This window comes from Protopterus annectens, chromosome 7.part1 (assembly GCF_019279795.1).
Source record: "Protopterus annectens isolate FY-2018-M chromosome 7.part1, PAN1.0, whole genome shotgun sequence".
NCBI classification, from domain to species: domain Eukaryota; kingdom Metazoa; phylum Chordata; order Ceratodontiformes; family Protopteridae; genus Protopterus; species Protopterus annectens.
Genome location: NC_056740.1, coordinates 253351000 through 253369019, shown reverse-complemented (window position 1 = coordinate 253369019; position 18020 = coordinate 253351000). Strand labels below are relative to the sequence as shown.

Genomic DNA, 18020 nt, shown 5'->3' with positions numbered 1-18020 from the left:
GGGGAAAACTAGCACTTTTTTCACAAAATTGGCACATGATGACCCAGGACAAATGGGTCTTAAATATAGTCTCTCAGGGCTACAGGTTCCACTTTCACACCCTTCCAAAGGCAAAAGGTATGCCAGACCTGCCACACAATCAATGGGCAGAGGCACAAAACCAAGTTTCATCTCTCATGGACATGAGGGCTATTCAGCCAGTGCCACGACAAGAGCAGGGACAAGGATTTTACTCAAGACTTTTCTTAGTACCAAGAAAGGACAAAGCATGGAGACCGATTCTGGACCTGTCTATTCTAAATACTTTTCTGGACGTTCCGAAATTCAAAATGTTGACTCTGCAGCAACTTCTGCCCATGCTGGGCAAAAAGGCTTGGCTTGTAACTCTGGACCTCAGAGGCATACCTGCATGTCCCAATCAGACAATCTTGCAGAAGATACATCAGATTCATAGCTGACTCAATGCACTACCAATTCTCTGCACTGCCCTTTGGCTTATCTACTGCGCCCAGGGTCTTCACAAAATGCCTGGCACCAGTAATTGCATTTTGCAGACAAAGAGAAATTCAAATATATCCCTACTTGGACGACTGCCTCATTCAAGCAGAGGCCAAAGACATTCTTGTAAAGCATTTGGTATTTGTAAAAAGATTACTAATTTGCCTAGGGTACACAGTAAATGAAAATAAATCAAAACTAATACTATTCCTGGGTGCAAGCTTAAATACAGCTGCCCAGATGGCTTATCTCACGCCAGACAAACAAAGGCAACTGACTTCTTACTTCGAAAACATGGCAACAAAGACCCAGTTAACTGCAAGAAAAATTCTGCAGGCCCTGAGCTACATGGCCTCCTGCATTCTGCTAATTCCATATGCAAGACTGCATATGAGGAAACTATAGTGGTACCTAAAAAGTGTTTGGACTCAACATTGCCACAGCCTGGAGTCATTAATCTCACTCATTCCCTGCCTACAACAGGAGTTTCGATGGTGGGCACAGGCCTGTCACCACAACAAGGGACAGCCATTCACTTTACCCACAGCCAGGCAAACACTAACAACAGATGCATCAGATTATGCCTGAGGGGCCCAAATGGCAGGAAAATGTATTCAGGGCACATGTCCCCCAAGCCAAAGGCATCTACACATCAATCAAAAAGAGATGCTAGCTGTACAAAATGCTCTGACAGCCTTCAAGGACCTACTTCATCCAGGACAGCTGCTGATAAAGACGGACAACACCACAGTCATGTGGTACATAAACAAGCAGGGAGGAACACATTCCTACCCCCTCTGCAGACAAGCCATGATTTTGTGGAACACAGCATTGACTTACCAAGTACACCTGCAAGCACAATTCCTGCCAGGAAAAACAAATGCTCTGGCAGACGAACTGAGCAGAAACCTCATGGACCCTCACTAGTGGAAACTGGATCCACAAATCTTCAGCATGACAACAAGGAAATGGGGACGCCCAGACATAGATCTTTTTGCCTCCCTTCACTACTGCCAACTTCAGAGATTCTGCACAAGGACTTATCACAAACAAGCATGGAAAGTGGATGCTCTGTCATTCAGCTGGAACAACCTTACAATATATGCCTTTCCTCCACTGCCTCTCCTCCCCAAGGTACTCCTAAAGGTCAGACAAGAGAAGCCACAAATGATTCTGATTGCCCCGGATTGGCCATGCCAACACTGGTACCCAATCCTAAGGAGCTTGTCCCAAGGCCCAGCCTGGACATTGCCTCAAATTCCTCATTTACTGACCTAACAAAACAATCAGATCCTGCACAGCCAGCTCCGAACTCTAAATCTAGCTGCATGGCAGATACTGTAACCATTCAGAATACACCTCTCTCTAAAGCAGTTATAAATGTCATTTTGGAGGCCAGGAGGCCCATTTTTCTGCATAAGATTTTCTGCTGCTGGAAGAGATTCTGTGCTTGGAACCAGGCACAAGGAATTGACACGCTTGTTCCAAATATTCCTCAGATTTTACAATATCTAACTGAGATGCTGGACAAAGGCCTGTCCTTCTCATCAATTAAGATCCATGCCTCTGCCATTTCAGCTCATTACAATACAGACCCGCCTATTATTTCATATCCATTGCTTAGGCAGTTTCTCAGGGGGGCCAAAAACATAAGACCTCCAAGGAGAGCACCAATACCTGCATGGGACCTTAATTTTGTCTTGGAAAAACTCACACTGCCTCCTTTTGAGCCAGCCAATACAGCTGAGATAAAATTCTTATCATGGAAAACAGCTCTACTCCTAGCAATACCTTCAGCAAGAAGAGTCTCAGAGCTACAGGATTTAATGGCTGTGGAACCCTTCATTATTTTCCATCCGGACAGGGTTTCTCTAAGGACAAACCCAACATTTATGCCTAAGGTAGTGTCCATTGTGGCTCTTAACCAAACCATTCATTTGCCTACCTTTTACCCAAACCTGCAGAATAAAGCGGAGAGACTTCTGCATTCTTTGGACATACACAGTTCCACTTCTACTTGGACAAAACTAAAGCTTTCAGAAAGACTGAACAACTTTTAGTGGTGTATGCTGCAGGACCACAAGGAAAGGCTGTCTCAATGCAGACTATTTCAAAATGGATAGGAAACTGCATTTGTTTCTGTTATTCACAACATGGTAAATCAGTGCCTAAGGGCATTAGACCACATTCTACCAGGGCAGCAGCCACCTCAGCAGCCTTCCTCAGAGGAGTACCAACCAAGGATATTTTGGAGGCTGCAACTTGGACTTCAGTGCACGCTTTTACTAAGCACTACCACTTGCCTCTTTACTCTAAATCCAGAGCAGGCTTTGTCACTGCAGTCTTGCAGGGCCTTATAGCCACTCCTAATTCTATTTAGACCCAGCCGCCCAACCTCAGCTTTGGGATTCAACCCAAGTGTAATGACTGCAAAAGTGAAACACGATGAACATAGTACAGTTGTGTACCTACCATAAATGTAGATGTTCGAGTGTATTCACTGTTGCAGTCCAGGTTACCCACCCACCATCCCCCTTTTCTTTGCTGGGACTTATCTGTACTTCTCTATCCTATACAACCTATGTGGTGTATTTGCTTGTAGATGAAGGTATTGTTTATTTTAGTGCATGCTTTTATTAGCAATGTATTTTTTTAGCCTACCCTTTTGGGGGCACCTGACATCTGGGGCAAGAAAAACTGAAGAAAATGGCGTTGGCTGCATCTATTATACCCCTGTTGCACTGACGTCAGGGAAGAAGCGACAGCAACCGATGCCGGACCAAGACTTTGGAATTCAGGCCGACTGTGGGTAGCCTGCCAGCAGGATAACCCAAGTGTAATGACTGCAACAGTGAATACACTCGAGCATCTACATTTATGGTAGGTACACAACTGTACTTTTCTCATTTTCTTCAACCTCCAAATGCTGCAGTCTCTCTGATGATTCTAATTCCATATGCCTACCACAGTCTCTCCACTGAGTCTAATTCCAAACATTTGGCCTCCAGTTCGGGTCTCTTTAACTCCAGATGGGTTTTTACATCCTCGGAGGAAAAGGTAAACTGTCGTGTTTCTGAGGTGTACATCCCCATCACCAGACTGGTTGTCTTCCTGGTTGCTGTTCCATGCTGCAGCTGCGATTAAGGTTGAAATCATTTCCTCTTTAGTCAGGTTGGCATGCACCAGTCCTTGGGGTTTGCACACTGTTGCTCGTTCCTCTCTAACATAGATGACAAGCAGGCAGGGTATTATATTTAGAGGCTTTAATACATAGAAGCACATCAGGATGGATAGCAGAATCATGTAATATAAGCAAATTGATTAACAGACAGACCTTACATACATACATGCTTGCACCTCAACAGCTAACTACAAAATGGCAGTCAGGCTCGCATGTGCTCAGTATTTAAATGCTTGTACAAGTCCTTGCATAGCTTCTTAAAGGTACATGCACACACATTGATTCACATCCTCCATCTTAAAAAGATTGCTCTTTGTACAAACAATATCAGAGTTAGACATGCATAACTATAGACATCAGAAACAAAACACAGTGTTCATGTCCAAGTTGCTTTGTATCTGTTACACGGTTTAGAGATGCGACAGTATCTTGTAACATAACAGTCTGGAACAAATTTAGCAACATGGACAGTCTTCGATGAACAACTCATAACTGGAACTTTTGGATTCATCACAGGAACAGACAGGAATGTCCTCTGAAACTTCCTTTGGAATTGGAACACCGGACAACTCACTCTGAGATAGATTTTTTCTCACAGGCTATGTGCTGTGTTATAAGCTTGGACACCGGTAGTAAATGCTTCCAATTCCACCTGAACTCTGCTCCTTGTCATTCCACAATGTATGATCTCGGCTCTGGATAAATATTCCTCATGATACCAATCCGATCATAACCTTTGAACATTTGCATCCTTACCACTTCTTCTCATAATGGATTGAGTGGTTTGCTGGTTTTATCATAGTAGGACTTCTGGGTTAAACGCTTCTTCAACAGATTGGTTTTCACTGACCTGTCGTTCTTGACACATTGAACCAACAATAGATTATTGATTGTTAATGTCGTAGAGAAAACTGCAAGGAACCACCACGATGGGTATAAAATAATTTATTTTAACAAGAGAAACAAGCGCTTTCACGCACCACCGTGGCGCGCTTCATCAGGTTACATTAATTAATTAAAATTCAGCCTTTATATATAAAAACACTCCCAATTATTCAATTTAAATCATCAATTAAAATATCTAATTAAGTCATTTAAAAAGATATTCTCAAAATAACATCAGGTCTGAGTAAGCAAAGCATCTTTAACATGCAAAAACATAACACTTTTTAAAAACAACAAAACCTTCCATCAGCATAGGATAAGCACTATATTCAGATTGCATACCTCAAACTAATCATCATTCATAATTTCATATCCCAAAATAAATTCAGGAACCTGCCTTTTACTATACTATATATATTATAAACACAATACTAATGTTAATAAAAAGTAAACAGATCACTGATTGTATCATAGCGATACTTATATAATACTTGATATCTAAATAACTATGGGATACGTGTTTTCATCAACTATATGTGTTAGCTATGTTTATGCAAATAGTAAAGCTAAAACCAAAACAAAGCCTAAAAAGGAATAAATGACTCATCCATCTCCTAATAAGGCTGGTCGGATACTGACCGCTAAATTCAGACCAGGTTCAATATGAGATCTGAAGTTAAAAATCCATCTCAGCTCATGGAGTTCAAGAGACCCCACAGCATCCCCTTCTCTCATATTGTTGTGCACAATCTGAATAACCCTAAACTTGAAATGATTTTTAGGGAACTGCTGACAATGCTTGGCCAATGCATTACTGGTATTCCCCTTCCTTATATCATAGATGTGATTGTATATGCGATCCCTAAGCCTCCTCGATGTCATACCTACGTAGTAGGCATCACATAATTCACAGGTGGCTAAATAGATGATGTTTTTTGAATCACATGTCGCATAGAAAGTGGGTGTAAAAGTCATGTTTATTCCTGGTACTTCAAATGACTGAACCTTCGATATGTAGCTACACATGCTACATTTAGTACACGAATAAGTTCCCTTCTTATAACGTGACCTAATATCTACATGCCGAACATCCATTTTATCATTACAAAGTAGTCTTTTTAGATTCAAACTATTGTTAAATCTAAAAGTAGGTCTTTTACCCACTATCTGTACTAAAGTTGAATCAAGTGAGAGAATCTTCCAGTTGTTCTTCACGATGTCCATAATATGATGTATATCATTTGTGTATTTAATACTAAAAGGCAAGCTTACTTCATTCCTCTTAGAATTGTTGGTAGGACCCGCTTTTTTAGCATATGTATAAGTCCCAAGCGTGGACGAGGTTAAATCATCTACTAAGCCAGCAGGATAACCTCTGTTAATGAAACAACACTTTTGGTAATCAACCAGAGTATGTACATCCTCCTGTTTGATGCAAAGCCTAGAGATTCTTGTTATCTGCCCTTTTATTACATTGTGAAAAATAATACGAGGGTGCATGCTATCAAAATGAAGAATTCCATTCCTCCAGCATGACTTCCATTACTATTGTCATCTTTAGTAAGGGTAACATCCAAAAAATTTATATAATTAAATGAATATTCAAAAGTAAATTTTAAGAATGAGGTGGTGGATTCCATATAGGCGACAAACTCATATAGTGAATCTATATCATTATTCCAGAATAAAAGGATGTCGTCTACAAAACGCCTATATAGAATTATATTTTTAAATCTCTCATTATTAAAAATAAATCTCCTTTCCCATTGATAAATAACTAAATTTGCATATGCATTTGCACAGGGAGTGCCCATGGCCACTCCCCATGTTTGTGCATAAGTTTGGTCACGAAAAAGGAAAATATTGTTATTTAACACCATATCAAACAGGCTACAGACTAACATCTGATCAGCGTTATCTAATGTTCCATGAGCATGCAAACATTCCCTAATGGCTTCCAAGCCAAAATCATTCGGGATGCTTGTAAATAAATTCCTAATATCCAGTGTCACTAATAAAGTGTCCTTCTGAATACTTTTACATAGGGAATCCTGTTTTAAATCATGTAATAGTCCATAAGAGTCCTTTAAGATTGTAGGTATTAATTTAACCAAAGGGCCTAATTTAGTCTGTACAAAAATCGAGGCATTTTCAGTCACCCAATGCCTACCTGAAACTATAGGGCGTAAAGGGGGAGGGTACACCCCTTTATGCATTTTTGGAAGGCCCTTAATTATAGGTATGTATCAAAGGGGAGTCTATTATTAAAAAGTCATATAAACTCTTGTCTATACAGCGACACATAAGGAGATCATAGACAGTGTCATGCACCCCCCTTACTATGGAGCCCACTACTGTTTTATCTATGATCTTATAGGCTGAATCATTAATTAACATATTCTGCATTAGCTCAACATAGAGGGAGGTATCCATTGCAACCACCCCTCCTCCTTTATCAGCAGGTTTAAATGTAATATCGCTATTACTGCGAAACTTGTCAAGACAACATTTCAGGTTGGCATTCAAATTAACATATATTCCTTTATGCTTTTTCTCTTTATAATACATATAGAAATCATGCTCACAAGAGCGTACAAAACATTCAACCATGTTATGCAAAGGTGGTATAAATAAACTTTTTCTTTTGCATACATGGGATATATATGGGAGGTCTTTATGTGAGGAATCAAAAAACAGTACCTTAAGTGAAAGTGTCCTTGCAAAAAGACGAAGCGCTATAAGCGTTTCTGAAAGTTCACTTCCCTGGAAGGAATAAAGGATAACCCTTTATTAAGGAGAATCTGTTCATCTGCTGTAAACTCAAAAGAAGTAAGATTAAAAAACAAAGTATTTAGTTCTTGGTCTTTCGCCGTGCTTCTGGTACCTCGCCCGAGAATTTCCTCTTTCCTCGGCCTCTGCTCACTGAACGCATGGGTGCCCTGGCTTTGTATGGAAGCGGGAGGTTTAAAGGAAGGATGCCAGTAGTTGTAGCAGGTGTTATAGCATTACTTGATTTTGGTCTCGCTCCTAATGCATCATTAACTTTTAATCCCTGCTGATTGCAGGGCAATGAAACATTGGAGGGAAATATTTCATCATTATGAGTGTCACCCAAGAATTCCTTACTGGCACGAGACTCATTAGATATCTCAATGTGTTCAACATGCTCAACAGGGTTCAATAAAGGAGTATTGTCATTAACAGCCGGTTCAGCCCCATTCCTATTGAACCTCGGCCAACAAAAATCTGGCCCAGCTGGAAATCTTGATAGTCTCGTTTTAACTTTTTTAGTTTTATCTGCTCAAGCTTGCTGCTATATAATGCAACCTGCCTAAGCATGTTATTAAGCTTAGAGATACACAAGTCACCTTTAAATTTTTGTATTAAATTCTTGTGCTCGTCCTCCACTTTGGCAACAAGGTCTAATTCAATAGGAGTGAAATATTCAATTAATAAGTTAATATACTTTGTGCCAAAATCAATATTTAGTTGTTGCCATCTACGCAACAAGTCCGGATGGCTATCACCGTAGCTTGGCATACACAATACCCGCATGCCACGGGGAATCACTTTAAAATGAAGACAAGCCTCCAGATGTCTCCTCTGCCATATAAGCCAGTGAAGCTTATATAGATCATTCTCTAGAGATCTTAAAGAGCTATAAAAATCTTGTAGATTCTCTGTGTTATTAGAAGCAATAGATTGGGTATTAAGATGGAAATCCATACTCAGCAGGGGATTCTCCTGCTGATGAAAAAGGTTATTCCAGTCCTCAGTACTGCCCGTACTTGCCGGATTGTAGTCAAGCTCAATATTTAGAGAATCCATCGTGTGCTGGCCAAGAATGCAGACGGAAAGCAAAAATAGTAGCAGCAAGCAAAAGATGACCATCCAAAGGTTCCTTCCAACGCCAAAAGATAAATTGTAGAGAAAACTGCAAGGAACCACCACGATGGGTATAAAATATTTTTTTTAACAAGAGAAACAAGCGCTTTCACGCACCACCATGGCGCGCTTCATCAGGTTACATTAATTAAAATTCAGCCTTTATATATAAAAACACTCCCAATTATTCAATTTGAATCATCAATTAAAATATCTAATTAAGTCATTTAAAAAGATATTCTCAAAATAACATCAGGTCTGAGTAAGCAAAGCATCTTTAACATGCAAAAACATAACACTTTTTAAAAACAACAAAACCTTCCATCAGCATAGGATAAGCATTATATTCAGATTGCATACCTCAAACTAATCATCATTCATAATTTCATATCCCAAAATAAATTCAGGAACCTGCCTTTTACTATACTATATATATTATAAACACAATACTAATGTTAATAAAAAGTAAACAGATCACCGATTGTATTATAGCGATACTTATATAATACTTGATATCTAAATAACTATGGGATACGTGTTTTCATCAACTATATGTGTTAGCTATGTTTATGCAAATAGTAAAACTAAAACCAAAACAAAGCCTAAAAAGGAATAAATGACTCATCCATCTCCTAATAAGGCTGGTCGGATACTGACCGCTAAATTCAGACCAGGTTCAATATGAGATCTGAAGTTAAAAATCCATCTCAGCTCATGGAGTTCAAGAGACCCCACAGCACCCCCTTCTCTCATATTGTTGTGCACAATCTGAATAACCCTAAACTTGAAATGATGTTTAGGGAACTGCTGACAATGCTTGGCCAATGCATTACTGGTATTCCCCTTCCTTATATCATAGATGTGATTGTATATGTGATCCCTAAGCCTCCTCGATGTCATACCTACGTAGTAGGCATCACATAATTCACAGGTGGCTAAATAGATGATGTTTTTTGAATCACATGTCGCATAGAAAGTGGGTGTAAAAGTCATGTTTATTCCTGGTACTTCAAATGACTGAACCTTCGATATGTAGCTACACATGCTACATTTAGTACACAAATAAGTTCCCTTCTTATAACGTGACCTAATATCTACATGCCGAACATCCATTTTATCATTACAAAGTAATCTTTTTAGATTCAAACTATTGTTAAATCTAAAAGTAGGTCTTTTACCCACTATCTGTACTAAAGTTGAATCAAGTGAGAGGATCTTCCAGTTGTTCTTCACGATGTCCATAATATGATGTATATCATTTGTGTATTTAATATTAAAAGGCAAGCTTACTTCATTCCTCTTAGAATTGTTGGTAGGACCCGCTTTTTTAGCATATGTATAAGTCCCAAGCGTGGACGAGGTTAAATCATCTACTAAGCCAGCAGGATAACCTCTGTTAATGAAACAACACTTTTGATAATCAACCAGAGTATGTACATCCTCCTGTTTGCTGCAAAGCCTAGAGATTCTTGTTATCTGCCCTTTTATTACATTGCGAAAAATATAACGAGGGTGCATGCTATCAAAATGAAGAATTCCATTCCTCCAGCATGACTTCCTATATAATGTTGTAGTAATATTACTATTGTCATCTTTAGTAAGGGTAGCATCCAAAAAATTTATATAATTAAATGAATATTCAAAAGTAAATTTTAAGAATGAGGTGGTGGATTCCATATAGGCGACAAACTCATATAGTGAATCTATATCATTATTCCAGAATAAAAGGATGTCGTCTGCAAAACGCCTATATAGAATTATATTTTTAAATCTCTCATTATTAAAAATAAATCTCCTTTCCCATTGATAAATAACTAAATTAGCATATGCATTTGCACAGGGAGTGCCCATGGCCACTCCCCATGTTTGTGCATAAGTTTGGTCACGAAAAAGGAAAATATTGTTATTTAACACCATATCTAACAGGCTACAGACTAACATCTGATCAGCGTTATCTAATGTTCCATGAGCATGCAAACATTCCCTAATGGCTTCCAAGCCAAAATCAAAATGTCATTCTGGTTTGTCGTGACAGATGTCTCTGAGCAGGGGAATCAGGATGTTTATCACAAGGAACATTTCTGAGATTCAAGAAACCATTTGACTGCAGGTACTCCGAGCTACTTGTGACATGAGTAAAGTCCCATTCTTCAGCAAATTTTTTGAACTGTTGGCTTTCAAACTGCATGCCATTGTCAGAAATAACTTTGTGCGGACTACCATGTACTGCAAAATGACGCTTCATCTTAGTAATGACAGTACTGGATGCTAGGTTGAGAAGTAAGTCAATGTCAAACCAATTGGAGTAAGAATCTACTAGCACCAAATAATCTTAACCATTCCACTCGAAAATGTCAGTGGCTACTGTTGATTAAGGTAGTCAATGAATCTGGTTTACCTGAAGTAGTTCCTTCTGTTGATGTGGCTTAGTACTGTTACACACTGAACAAGATGAAAGTGCTTTGTTGATGTCTTGTGACATAGAAGGTCAAAATACTAGTCCTCTTGCCCTTCTTTTGGTAGAGTCAGTTCCTGGGTGACCACGATGCTAGAAAGTAATGTACTCTTGTTGCAAGGACTTTGGAACAATTACTTTTGGACCTTTCATAATAACATTGTCAGACAAAATCTCATCTCTGTATGGAAAATAAGGTTTCACTTCTTGAGCTAAAGTGATAAAGTGGTTGAGCCTTTGTAAAACTAGATCTGTGGCTGTATGTTCTCTTAGCTCATCGAGATGTGTGGAAGAAAAATTACTCACTTCCATGACATCAAAATCAAGGTTCTCATTATCTTGCTGTTCTGTGGTGTTTCTGGGCGATCTGGATAACATATCAGCAAGATAAAGAAGTCTGTCTTGTAGACAAGAGTGAAATTATACTTTTGCAATCTCAGCATCATACGTTGCAGTTGGGCTGCAGCTGAATGCATAGGCTTTCTCAAGATAATGACTAAAGGTTGGTGGTCTGTTTCGATATGGATAGGTCTACCATAAACATAATCATGGAACTTCAAACATGCAAACACAATTGTCAAAAGCTCTTTTTTCAATCTGGACATACTGCATTTTGGTTTGGGTAAGAGTTCTCGATGCATAGGTAAAAGGTTGATCCTCTTGTAGAAGGACTGCACCAAGACCAAATTTCGAAACATCACAGGAAAGTGTTACTGGTTTGTGAACATCATAGTATCTGAGAGTTGGTGGACTAGCAGTTCTCTGTTTCAGGACATCAAATGCTCTTTGGTGCTGCTCTAACCTAGACGAGGATACATCTTTACATGTCAGCTCTCTAAACGATGCTAAAAGTTGGCTCCACTTGGGAATGAACTTGCCTAGGTAGTTAACCATGCCAAGAAAAGGTTTCAGGGCTTGAACAGTGTCTGCAGCTGGCCTCTCAAGAGTGGCTGTTTGCTTTGAAGGGTCTGGTCATGGGCCTGTACTACTAAATAAATGACCAACATAAGTAACTTCTTGTAGCCTGAATCTGCATTTCTTTGGATTGAGCTTGAGATTCACTTGACATGCTCTTTCTAGAACTTTATTGAGGTTTCTACCATGTTCAGCTTCACCATTACCTCCTACTAGTATGTTGTCTACTATAATAGCACAAGGATACCCAGAAAACACTGCACAAACATGCAAACACTTTATACACTTCTGATAACTCTGATTAATACGACAAATACATGCTTTGCGAAAATGTGGTCATTTCCTCTTATTTTATTCATTTTATGCAATTTGGACTTTATTTCAAACATTTTTCGTAGTAATTTGAATATTTTTATCAATATCGTACATATTGGTTTATATGAATATTGTTTAGAATGTTCTATATCCCTCGTTTCATATTTTGCAAATAAGAAATAGTGTTGAGCAAGTTTTAATATCTGAAATTCATTTCGGACCTGTTTTTTGAAGTATGCACAATGTAGGGATGATTCACGCCTCTGTTTCCACCAGTTCTAAGCAAGTGCCTTAAGTCGCTTTAACCATACCACGTCTAAGTTCATGTCCTTTAAATGTGCCACTTCTGACACCATGTCATTCATCCCTCTCTAACATAGATGACAAGTAGGCAGGGTATTATGTGTAGAGGCTTTAATACATAGAAACACATCAGGATGGATAGCAGCATCATAAAATATAAACAAACTGATTAACAGACAGACCTTACATATATATACAAGCTTACATCTCAACAGCTAGCTACAAAATGTCAGTCAGGTTCGCATGTGCTCCGTATTTATACACTTGTGCAAGCCCTTGGATAGTTTTTTAAAGGTACATACACATACATTGATCTACACACAACTGGTTCACTGTCAGCATGCCCTAATCCTCTGCTGATATCTTTGCCCGCTTTTCCTGACTAAACTTGCAAAAAATAAATAAAAATGTTGTGAAAATTAAATTCTGTATGTTTAACTTGTGGCTGCTGAGAGTACACACCTTCATTGCCAACTGCCTACAGGCTACAGAAGTTCAATTAGTATCCACACCACTGTTCATCGATATGTGATATCCCTTCTCTGGGCCAATGATCAAGGAGCCTCAGTCCTCACCATAGACACCAGTGGAGGAATGTTCACTTTGAGAGAAATAGACACACAGTATTTTCAGATGCGGCTCTCTGCACCAAGCAAAATGTCCCTTAACCACACACAGGGAGCACACTCCAGTCCTGGAGCTGGACTCTCTCTCTTTCTTTCTCTTTCCAGACCCAAAATAACAATCCACACTGAACCCTAAGGAGCTCTGTGTCCCTGTTCCAAGTACCTGACACACACACACTCTTTGAGATTTGATTTTTTACACACACACACACACACACACATATACACACACCTGGGAAAGGTTGGCACAGATTACCCGCTCTACCACCTCTGCCAAGGCTGTAAGGTAGTTCCACTGCTACCAGCCAGCTACTCTAATGCTCTTAACAGGGTATCCAATTATACTGAGTGAAATTAATAATAATAATACCAATGGTAATGTTGACTGAACAGCAAGACTTTCAGGAACGTGATGCCACACCATCACTAAATAAATACAAGTACTCTCGAAGGTTAAATATTTCCTTAAAAGACCAGCCACAATGAAAAGTTTAAATATATTTAATAATAAATAATAAAAGAATATGAAAATACTGAATATCTGTTTACAATAAACACCAGAGTTTAGTCACAATAAATATTAAAAATAACACAGATGGAAAGATGAACACAGATACAGAAACATTCTACTTAACTAAACTCACTATATTTTCCTGACTGATCTAAAGAATTAATGTTTCTTACTTAATAGAGCAAGGCAAAGTGATGTGGGTGAGTGGTCTTTCTTGTCAGGTTTCACAAACAGACTGCCCTGAGACTTCTATTTCATCTAGTATTAAAACATCATTTCATTGCTGGATTACAGAATGACATCACATCTGGTCACCTGACTCTATGGTTCCCACACTACCCCTTTTACTAGAAGCTGAGCTAGGATCTTGCACATATGTGTCACAATACACACACACATAGAGCTTTGCCAAGATGTGTTACAGTATCTGGAAGCTGTAAAACCATTTCAGCACTTCCACCCTTCCAGGGTAGCAATTAGTTCACCACTGAGGACAGTACAGCAGGATTCCTATCCCTTGTTTTCACAGATGTTGCATCTCTGGCTGCATTCAGATATGTGAGATAGAATCTTTATGGCTTATATCAAGTAATTTAATCTCAGGTTATTTTTCAAATTTAGCTGGACTGAGAGTAACTTCTTCTTTTCCAGTATCATCTGTTGCAATATATTCATTTCAACAGTTACAGTACAGTCTGACATAGCAGTGTATTTTTTTTTTCTTTCCAGCAGGACCCACTGTTGGGACATTTTTTAACAAAAGCAACTTCACAAATACGTTTCCAACATAAGCACCTGTAAAAATAAAAAAAAAAGTAGAAACAAAGCAGTCATGAATAATGTGCCCCTCTGAAAAAATATGAAAATCCAGAAAAAACACAAGAGGCAACACCACAGCAGATATCAAAAATTCCACGTAGATTTAATAAATCCAGTAGAGCAAAACAGTGAGCACTTTCACGTTATAAGAACGTTTCATCAGACTTTCATATACAAGTATCATCTATTGATATACAAATGACATATAATTCTTTACAAAACTCCAGCTAGCTATGCTAGCATATTTTACACATCCACTGCCCTACTCCTGGCATAGCTGGCACTACCTTACATCATCACAACTTGTATGGTTATTCTTCATGCTTGATGGAGAATTGAGACATGGATCTAATAGGACTGATGTAAACTGGAATGCAGCACATATCTTGGGGCACACATCCTAGAGTGGAGATCGAGATCAGAGAAATAATTTACTGCTGAGAAGGTTTTTTGCAAAGAAGAATCCAACACTAGGCCCATCATGCCTTACTGTCTCAAAGATCAGTCAACATTGTGTGCACTTTCATGTCTGTAGCTTAGCCTTAAAAAATAAACATTTGACAGGCAAACTTGTAACATATGCATTAAACAAGTATAATGAAGTGTATCAAAGTCGCTTTTTTTATTTCTTAGATACAAGTCAAGGAGGACAGGTGTATAACAGCAGTCAAATGAGGGACCCTTTACTTAATCCTGATTTGCTAAAAAACAGAGACAGACAACAAGCTATCCTTCGAGGTCTGTCAGAACTACGTCAGGTAAGAGACATTTTCTTTTTGTACCTGAGTGCTTTTTTTTCCACTAACCCTGCTGACCATCACCTCTTTTCTTAGGGCTATCTTCAAGCAGTCATGTTATGTTCTCTGCTTCCTTATCAACTGTTACATCTATAACAGCCTAACTTACATTACTGCATGTAGATGTCTGAGTATGCCTAATCCTCTATACAGCATACTCTGCTTGAGTACCCATGTCTTAGCCCTTCAGATTGCCTTTCCTAACAGCACTCATCTAGCTGTGGGTTTCACTTGTGCAGCAAGTTGGGATGAGACTTACCTAGCAATGGGTAAGCTGGCTTTGGCTATTTTCTGTCACCCTTACTGTGTGACCCCTAACTAATAAATCCCAGCTTATATATATATATATATATATATATATATATCACAGTCAGGGCTTTATTCCTGTGTATTATGAAACTGGGCTACATTTTCTTCACCTGACAGCTTGATACTCTATTTATCTATTTGCATTTGTTGACCAGGAAAGTCTGACTGGGGTAAACCCTTTTTCAGCAGAGACCTGGGAAGAAAAGCACCAATAAAAATTATACACAACTTAAGAAAAAGAAATCTATATGTTATGGATTTATTTGTAGCAAATACAGTGCTGAAGTAGGCAGTTAAGATAAGTATATTTGCAAGGCTACTGTTAAGAAAACAACATAAAAAAAGAAAGCACAATGCCTCACAACGGAAACACAACCTATATGAATCACTGCTTTAAAGAAATTGAGGTGTTATTACATAATCAGAGGACTGTGAATTCTAGTGAAAGGTACAAGCCTAATATCAAGAGACAAGGAGGAATTTATTAGGTTTATTTGGAGGTGGTGAAAAGAGGAAAGGAGAAGTTACCCAGGAGAAGAAGCGCATTTGCAAATCCAGGAGCAGACGATTGCGGTCTGTCTTCAGATCAGAGGAATTTTTCCACATTTCTGAGATCTAAATTGAGTCTCCAACTGTGTTGTAGTTTTTTTTTTTTTTTTTTTTTTTTTTTGTATATAGTGGTACTATGTTTGTATGACATTTGAAGTGGAGAAATACTTTGAGGCTATAGTGGGCTGTTTTTAGTTCGGAGAATTTTAGGTGGATTAGTAGTTCTGACCATTTCATTTGTTGAATGGCTAAGTGAGATGAGTTGGTGAGGCCAGTAACAAGCTACCTATTTTATTGCAGCTTTGCTCTACCTTGGTTAGTTGAATAGCTTGCAGGTTGATGAAGAGAGGAGAGGCATATAGGATGGTTAGTAGAAGATAGTCAACAGCAGTGGTTTTGCAACCATGTTCACTGAAAAGAAAGGTCTGTTTGTGAAATGGTGGTCAAGTTTCATGTTCTCATCAATAGTGTCACCCAGCAGTTTGGTGTGGGGGACTAAGTCAGTTTTTGTGTTACTGAATAATTTGATGGTGAAGTCAAGTCAATCTGTAGAGCATTGTTTGGAGGTGAAAAGTATTAACTCTGCCTTTTTTTCTTGGAACAAGTAGTAGTTGAAATTGTTTGAGGTTTACTTGTGTGGAAGGAAATTCATCTTTTGTGATAAACTGAAGTTGTGATGTATTGTTGCCAGAACAGATAAGCATGGAATCTTTGTTATATTGTATAATACTTGCATTTTTGGTGGTGAAGGTAAGGTTGTTCAAGAAAATATTGAAAAATATGATGCATTGATTAGATCTCTGGAAATTCATAGTTACTGGAAGAAAGGAGGAATAGTTGATGTTATGTGATCCTATCTCGCCTACATTCTGTACTGATGGGTTCGGAGCCGATCCTAGGCTCCGACTCGGCACACTATACTATAGAACGAAGTCTCTTATTGGCTGAGCTATCCTACATCCCAGGATGCACCACCACTGCTTCCCAGATCTCGTTTGCCGCTTTACAGCAAAGACGTGGTCTCGGACTTGGCTGAGCTAAGTGCTTTTTTCTTCAACGAATTTCTGTCAGAAATTTTTGATTCATATACCCAAAAGCTGTTTTAACAGCTATCGTTGTTGTGTGACTGAGTTTTCTGTGATTTTTCTGGTAAACTTGTCCTTAATTTGAGGGAAAGGATCCCGTTTCAGTTAGAGGGGCCTTGCCCTCACGCGTGTTGAAGTATTTAGTGTGAGTTTTATTGTAGTGTTATAGTTTAGTTGGGCAAGTAATCCCGTTTACGTTAGAGAGGTCTTGTCCTTATTTACTCTTCTTTAACAAAGTTTTTGAAAGTTTTTGAAAGTTTTTTGAAGTTAGCAGCAGTGTTTGTGTAAACATGTCGAAAGAGCATAGACCTTCTGGGTTCAAAAAATGCTCTAAGTGCAGCTACAAGATGTCCATAACGGACGATCACTCGTTGTGTGTGTATTGTTTAGGCCCTAAACATCTTCAGGAGTCATGCAGCATTTGTCACGCCTTTTCCTCCCGAGTCCTCCAAGAGAGGAAAAACAAATTGATTCTAAAAGGGCTTATTACATCTTCTTTTGAGGAGGCTTTATCATCTTCCTCTTCACCATCGAAGGAAAAGAAATCGTCGGCTCCGACCAGCCCATCGGCACCGGCCACAAAGAAATCTCGGCAGGCTTCTCCATCGGCTCCACGGACTTCGGAGCCGAGGGCGGAACGGTCTGCCTCGATGCCTCCAACCTTGACTCCTCTGGCTTCAGAGCCGACGGCTAGAGCTTCGAGAGGCGGGTCACCTTCATCGGCTCCACTGTCTTCGGAGCCGATGAGAGTTGCCCGCTCAGACTCTTCCCCTTCGGCGCTGAAGTCCACTTCGGCTCCGAGGGAAATTGCTATGGTTGTGGAGTCTCCCTCGGCACCGATACTTATCGAGACAATTCGGAGCCGGTCCCCCAATCCATCGGAACCG

The 18020-nt window shown here is 39.2% G+C and overlaps 1 protein-coding gene across 2 annotated transcripts in view; it reads left to right on the top strand.

The window, feature by feature from the left end:
- The window catches only part of CCDC66 (coiled-coil domain containing 66), a 1871188-nt gene that overhangs the window by 1734962 nt on the left and 118206 nt on the right, over window positions 1–18020 (top strand). For both annotated transcript variants that reach the window (XM_044078704.1, XM_044078703.1), the window contains exon 18: window positions 15027–15151. In XM_044078704.1, the coding sequence (XP_043934639.1) occupies window positions 15027–15151 (125 nt within the window). The remainder of the gene's footprint in view (window positions 1–15026; window positions 15152–18020) is intronic.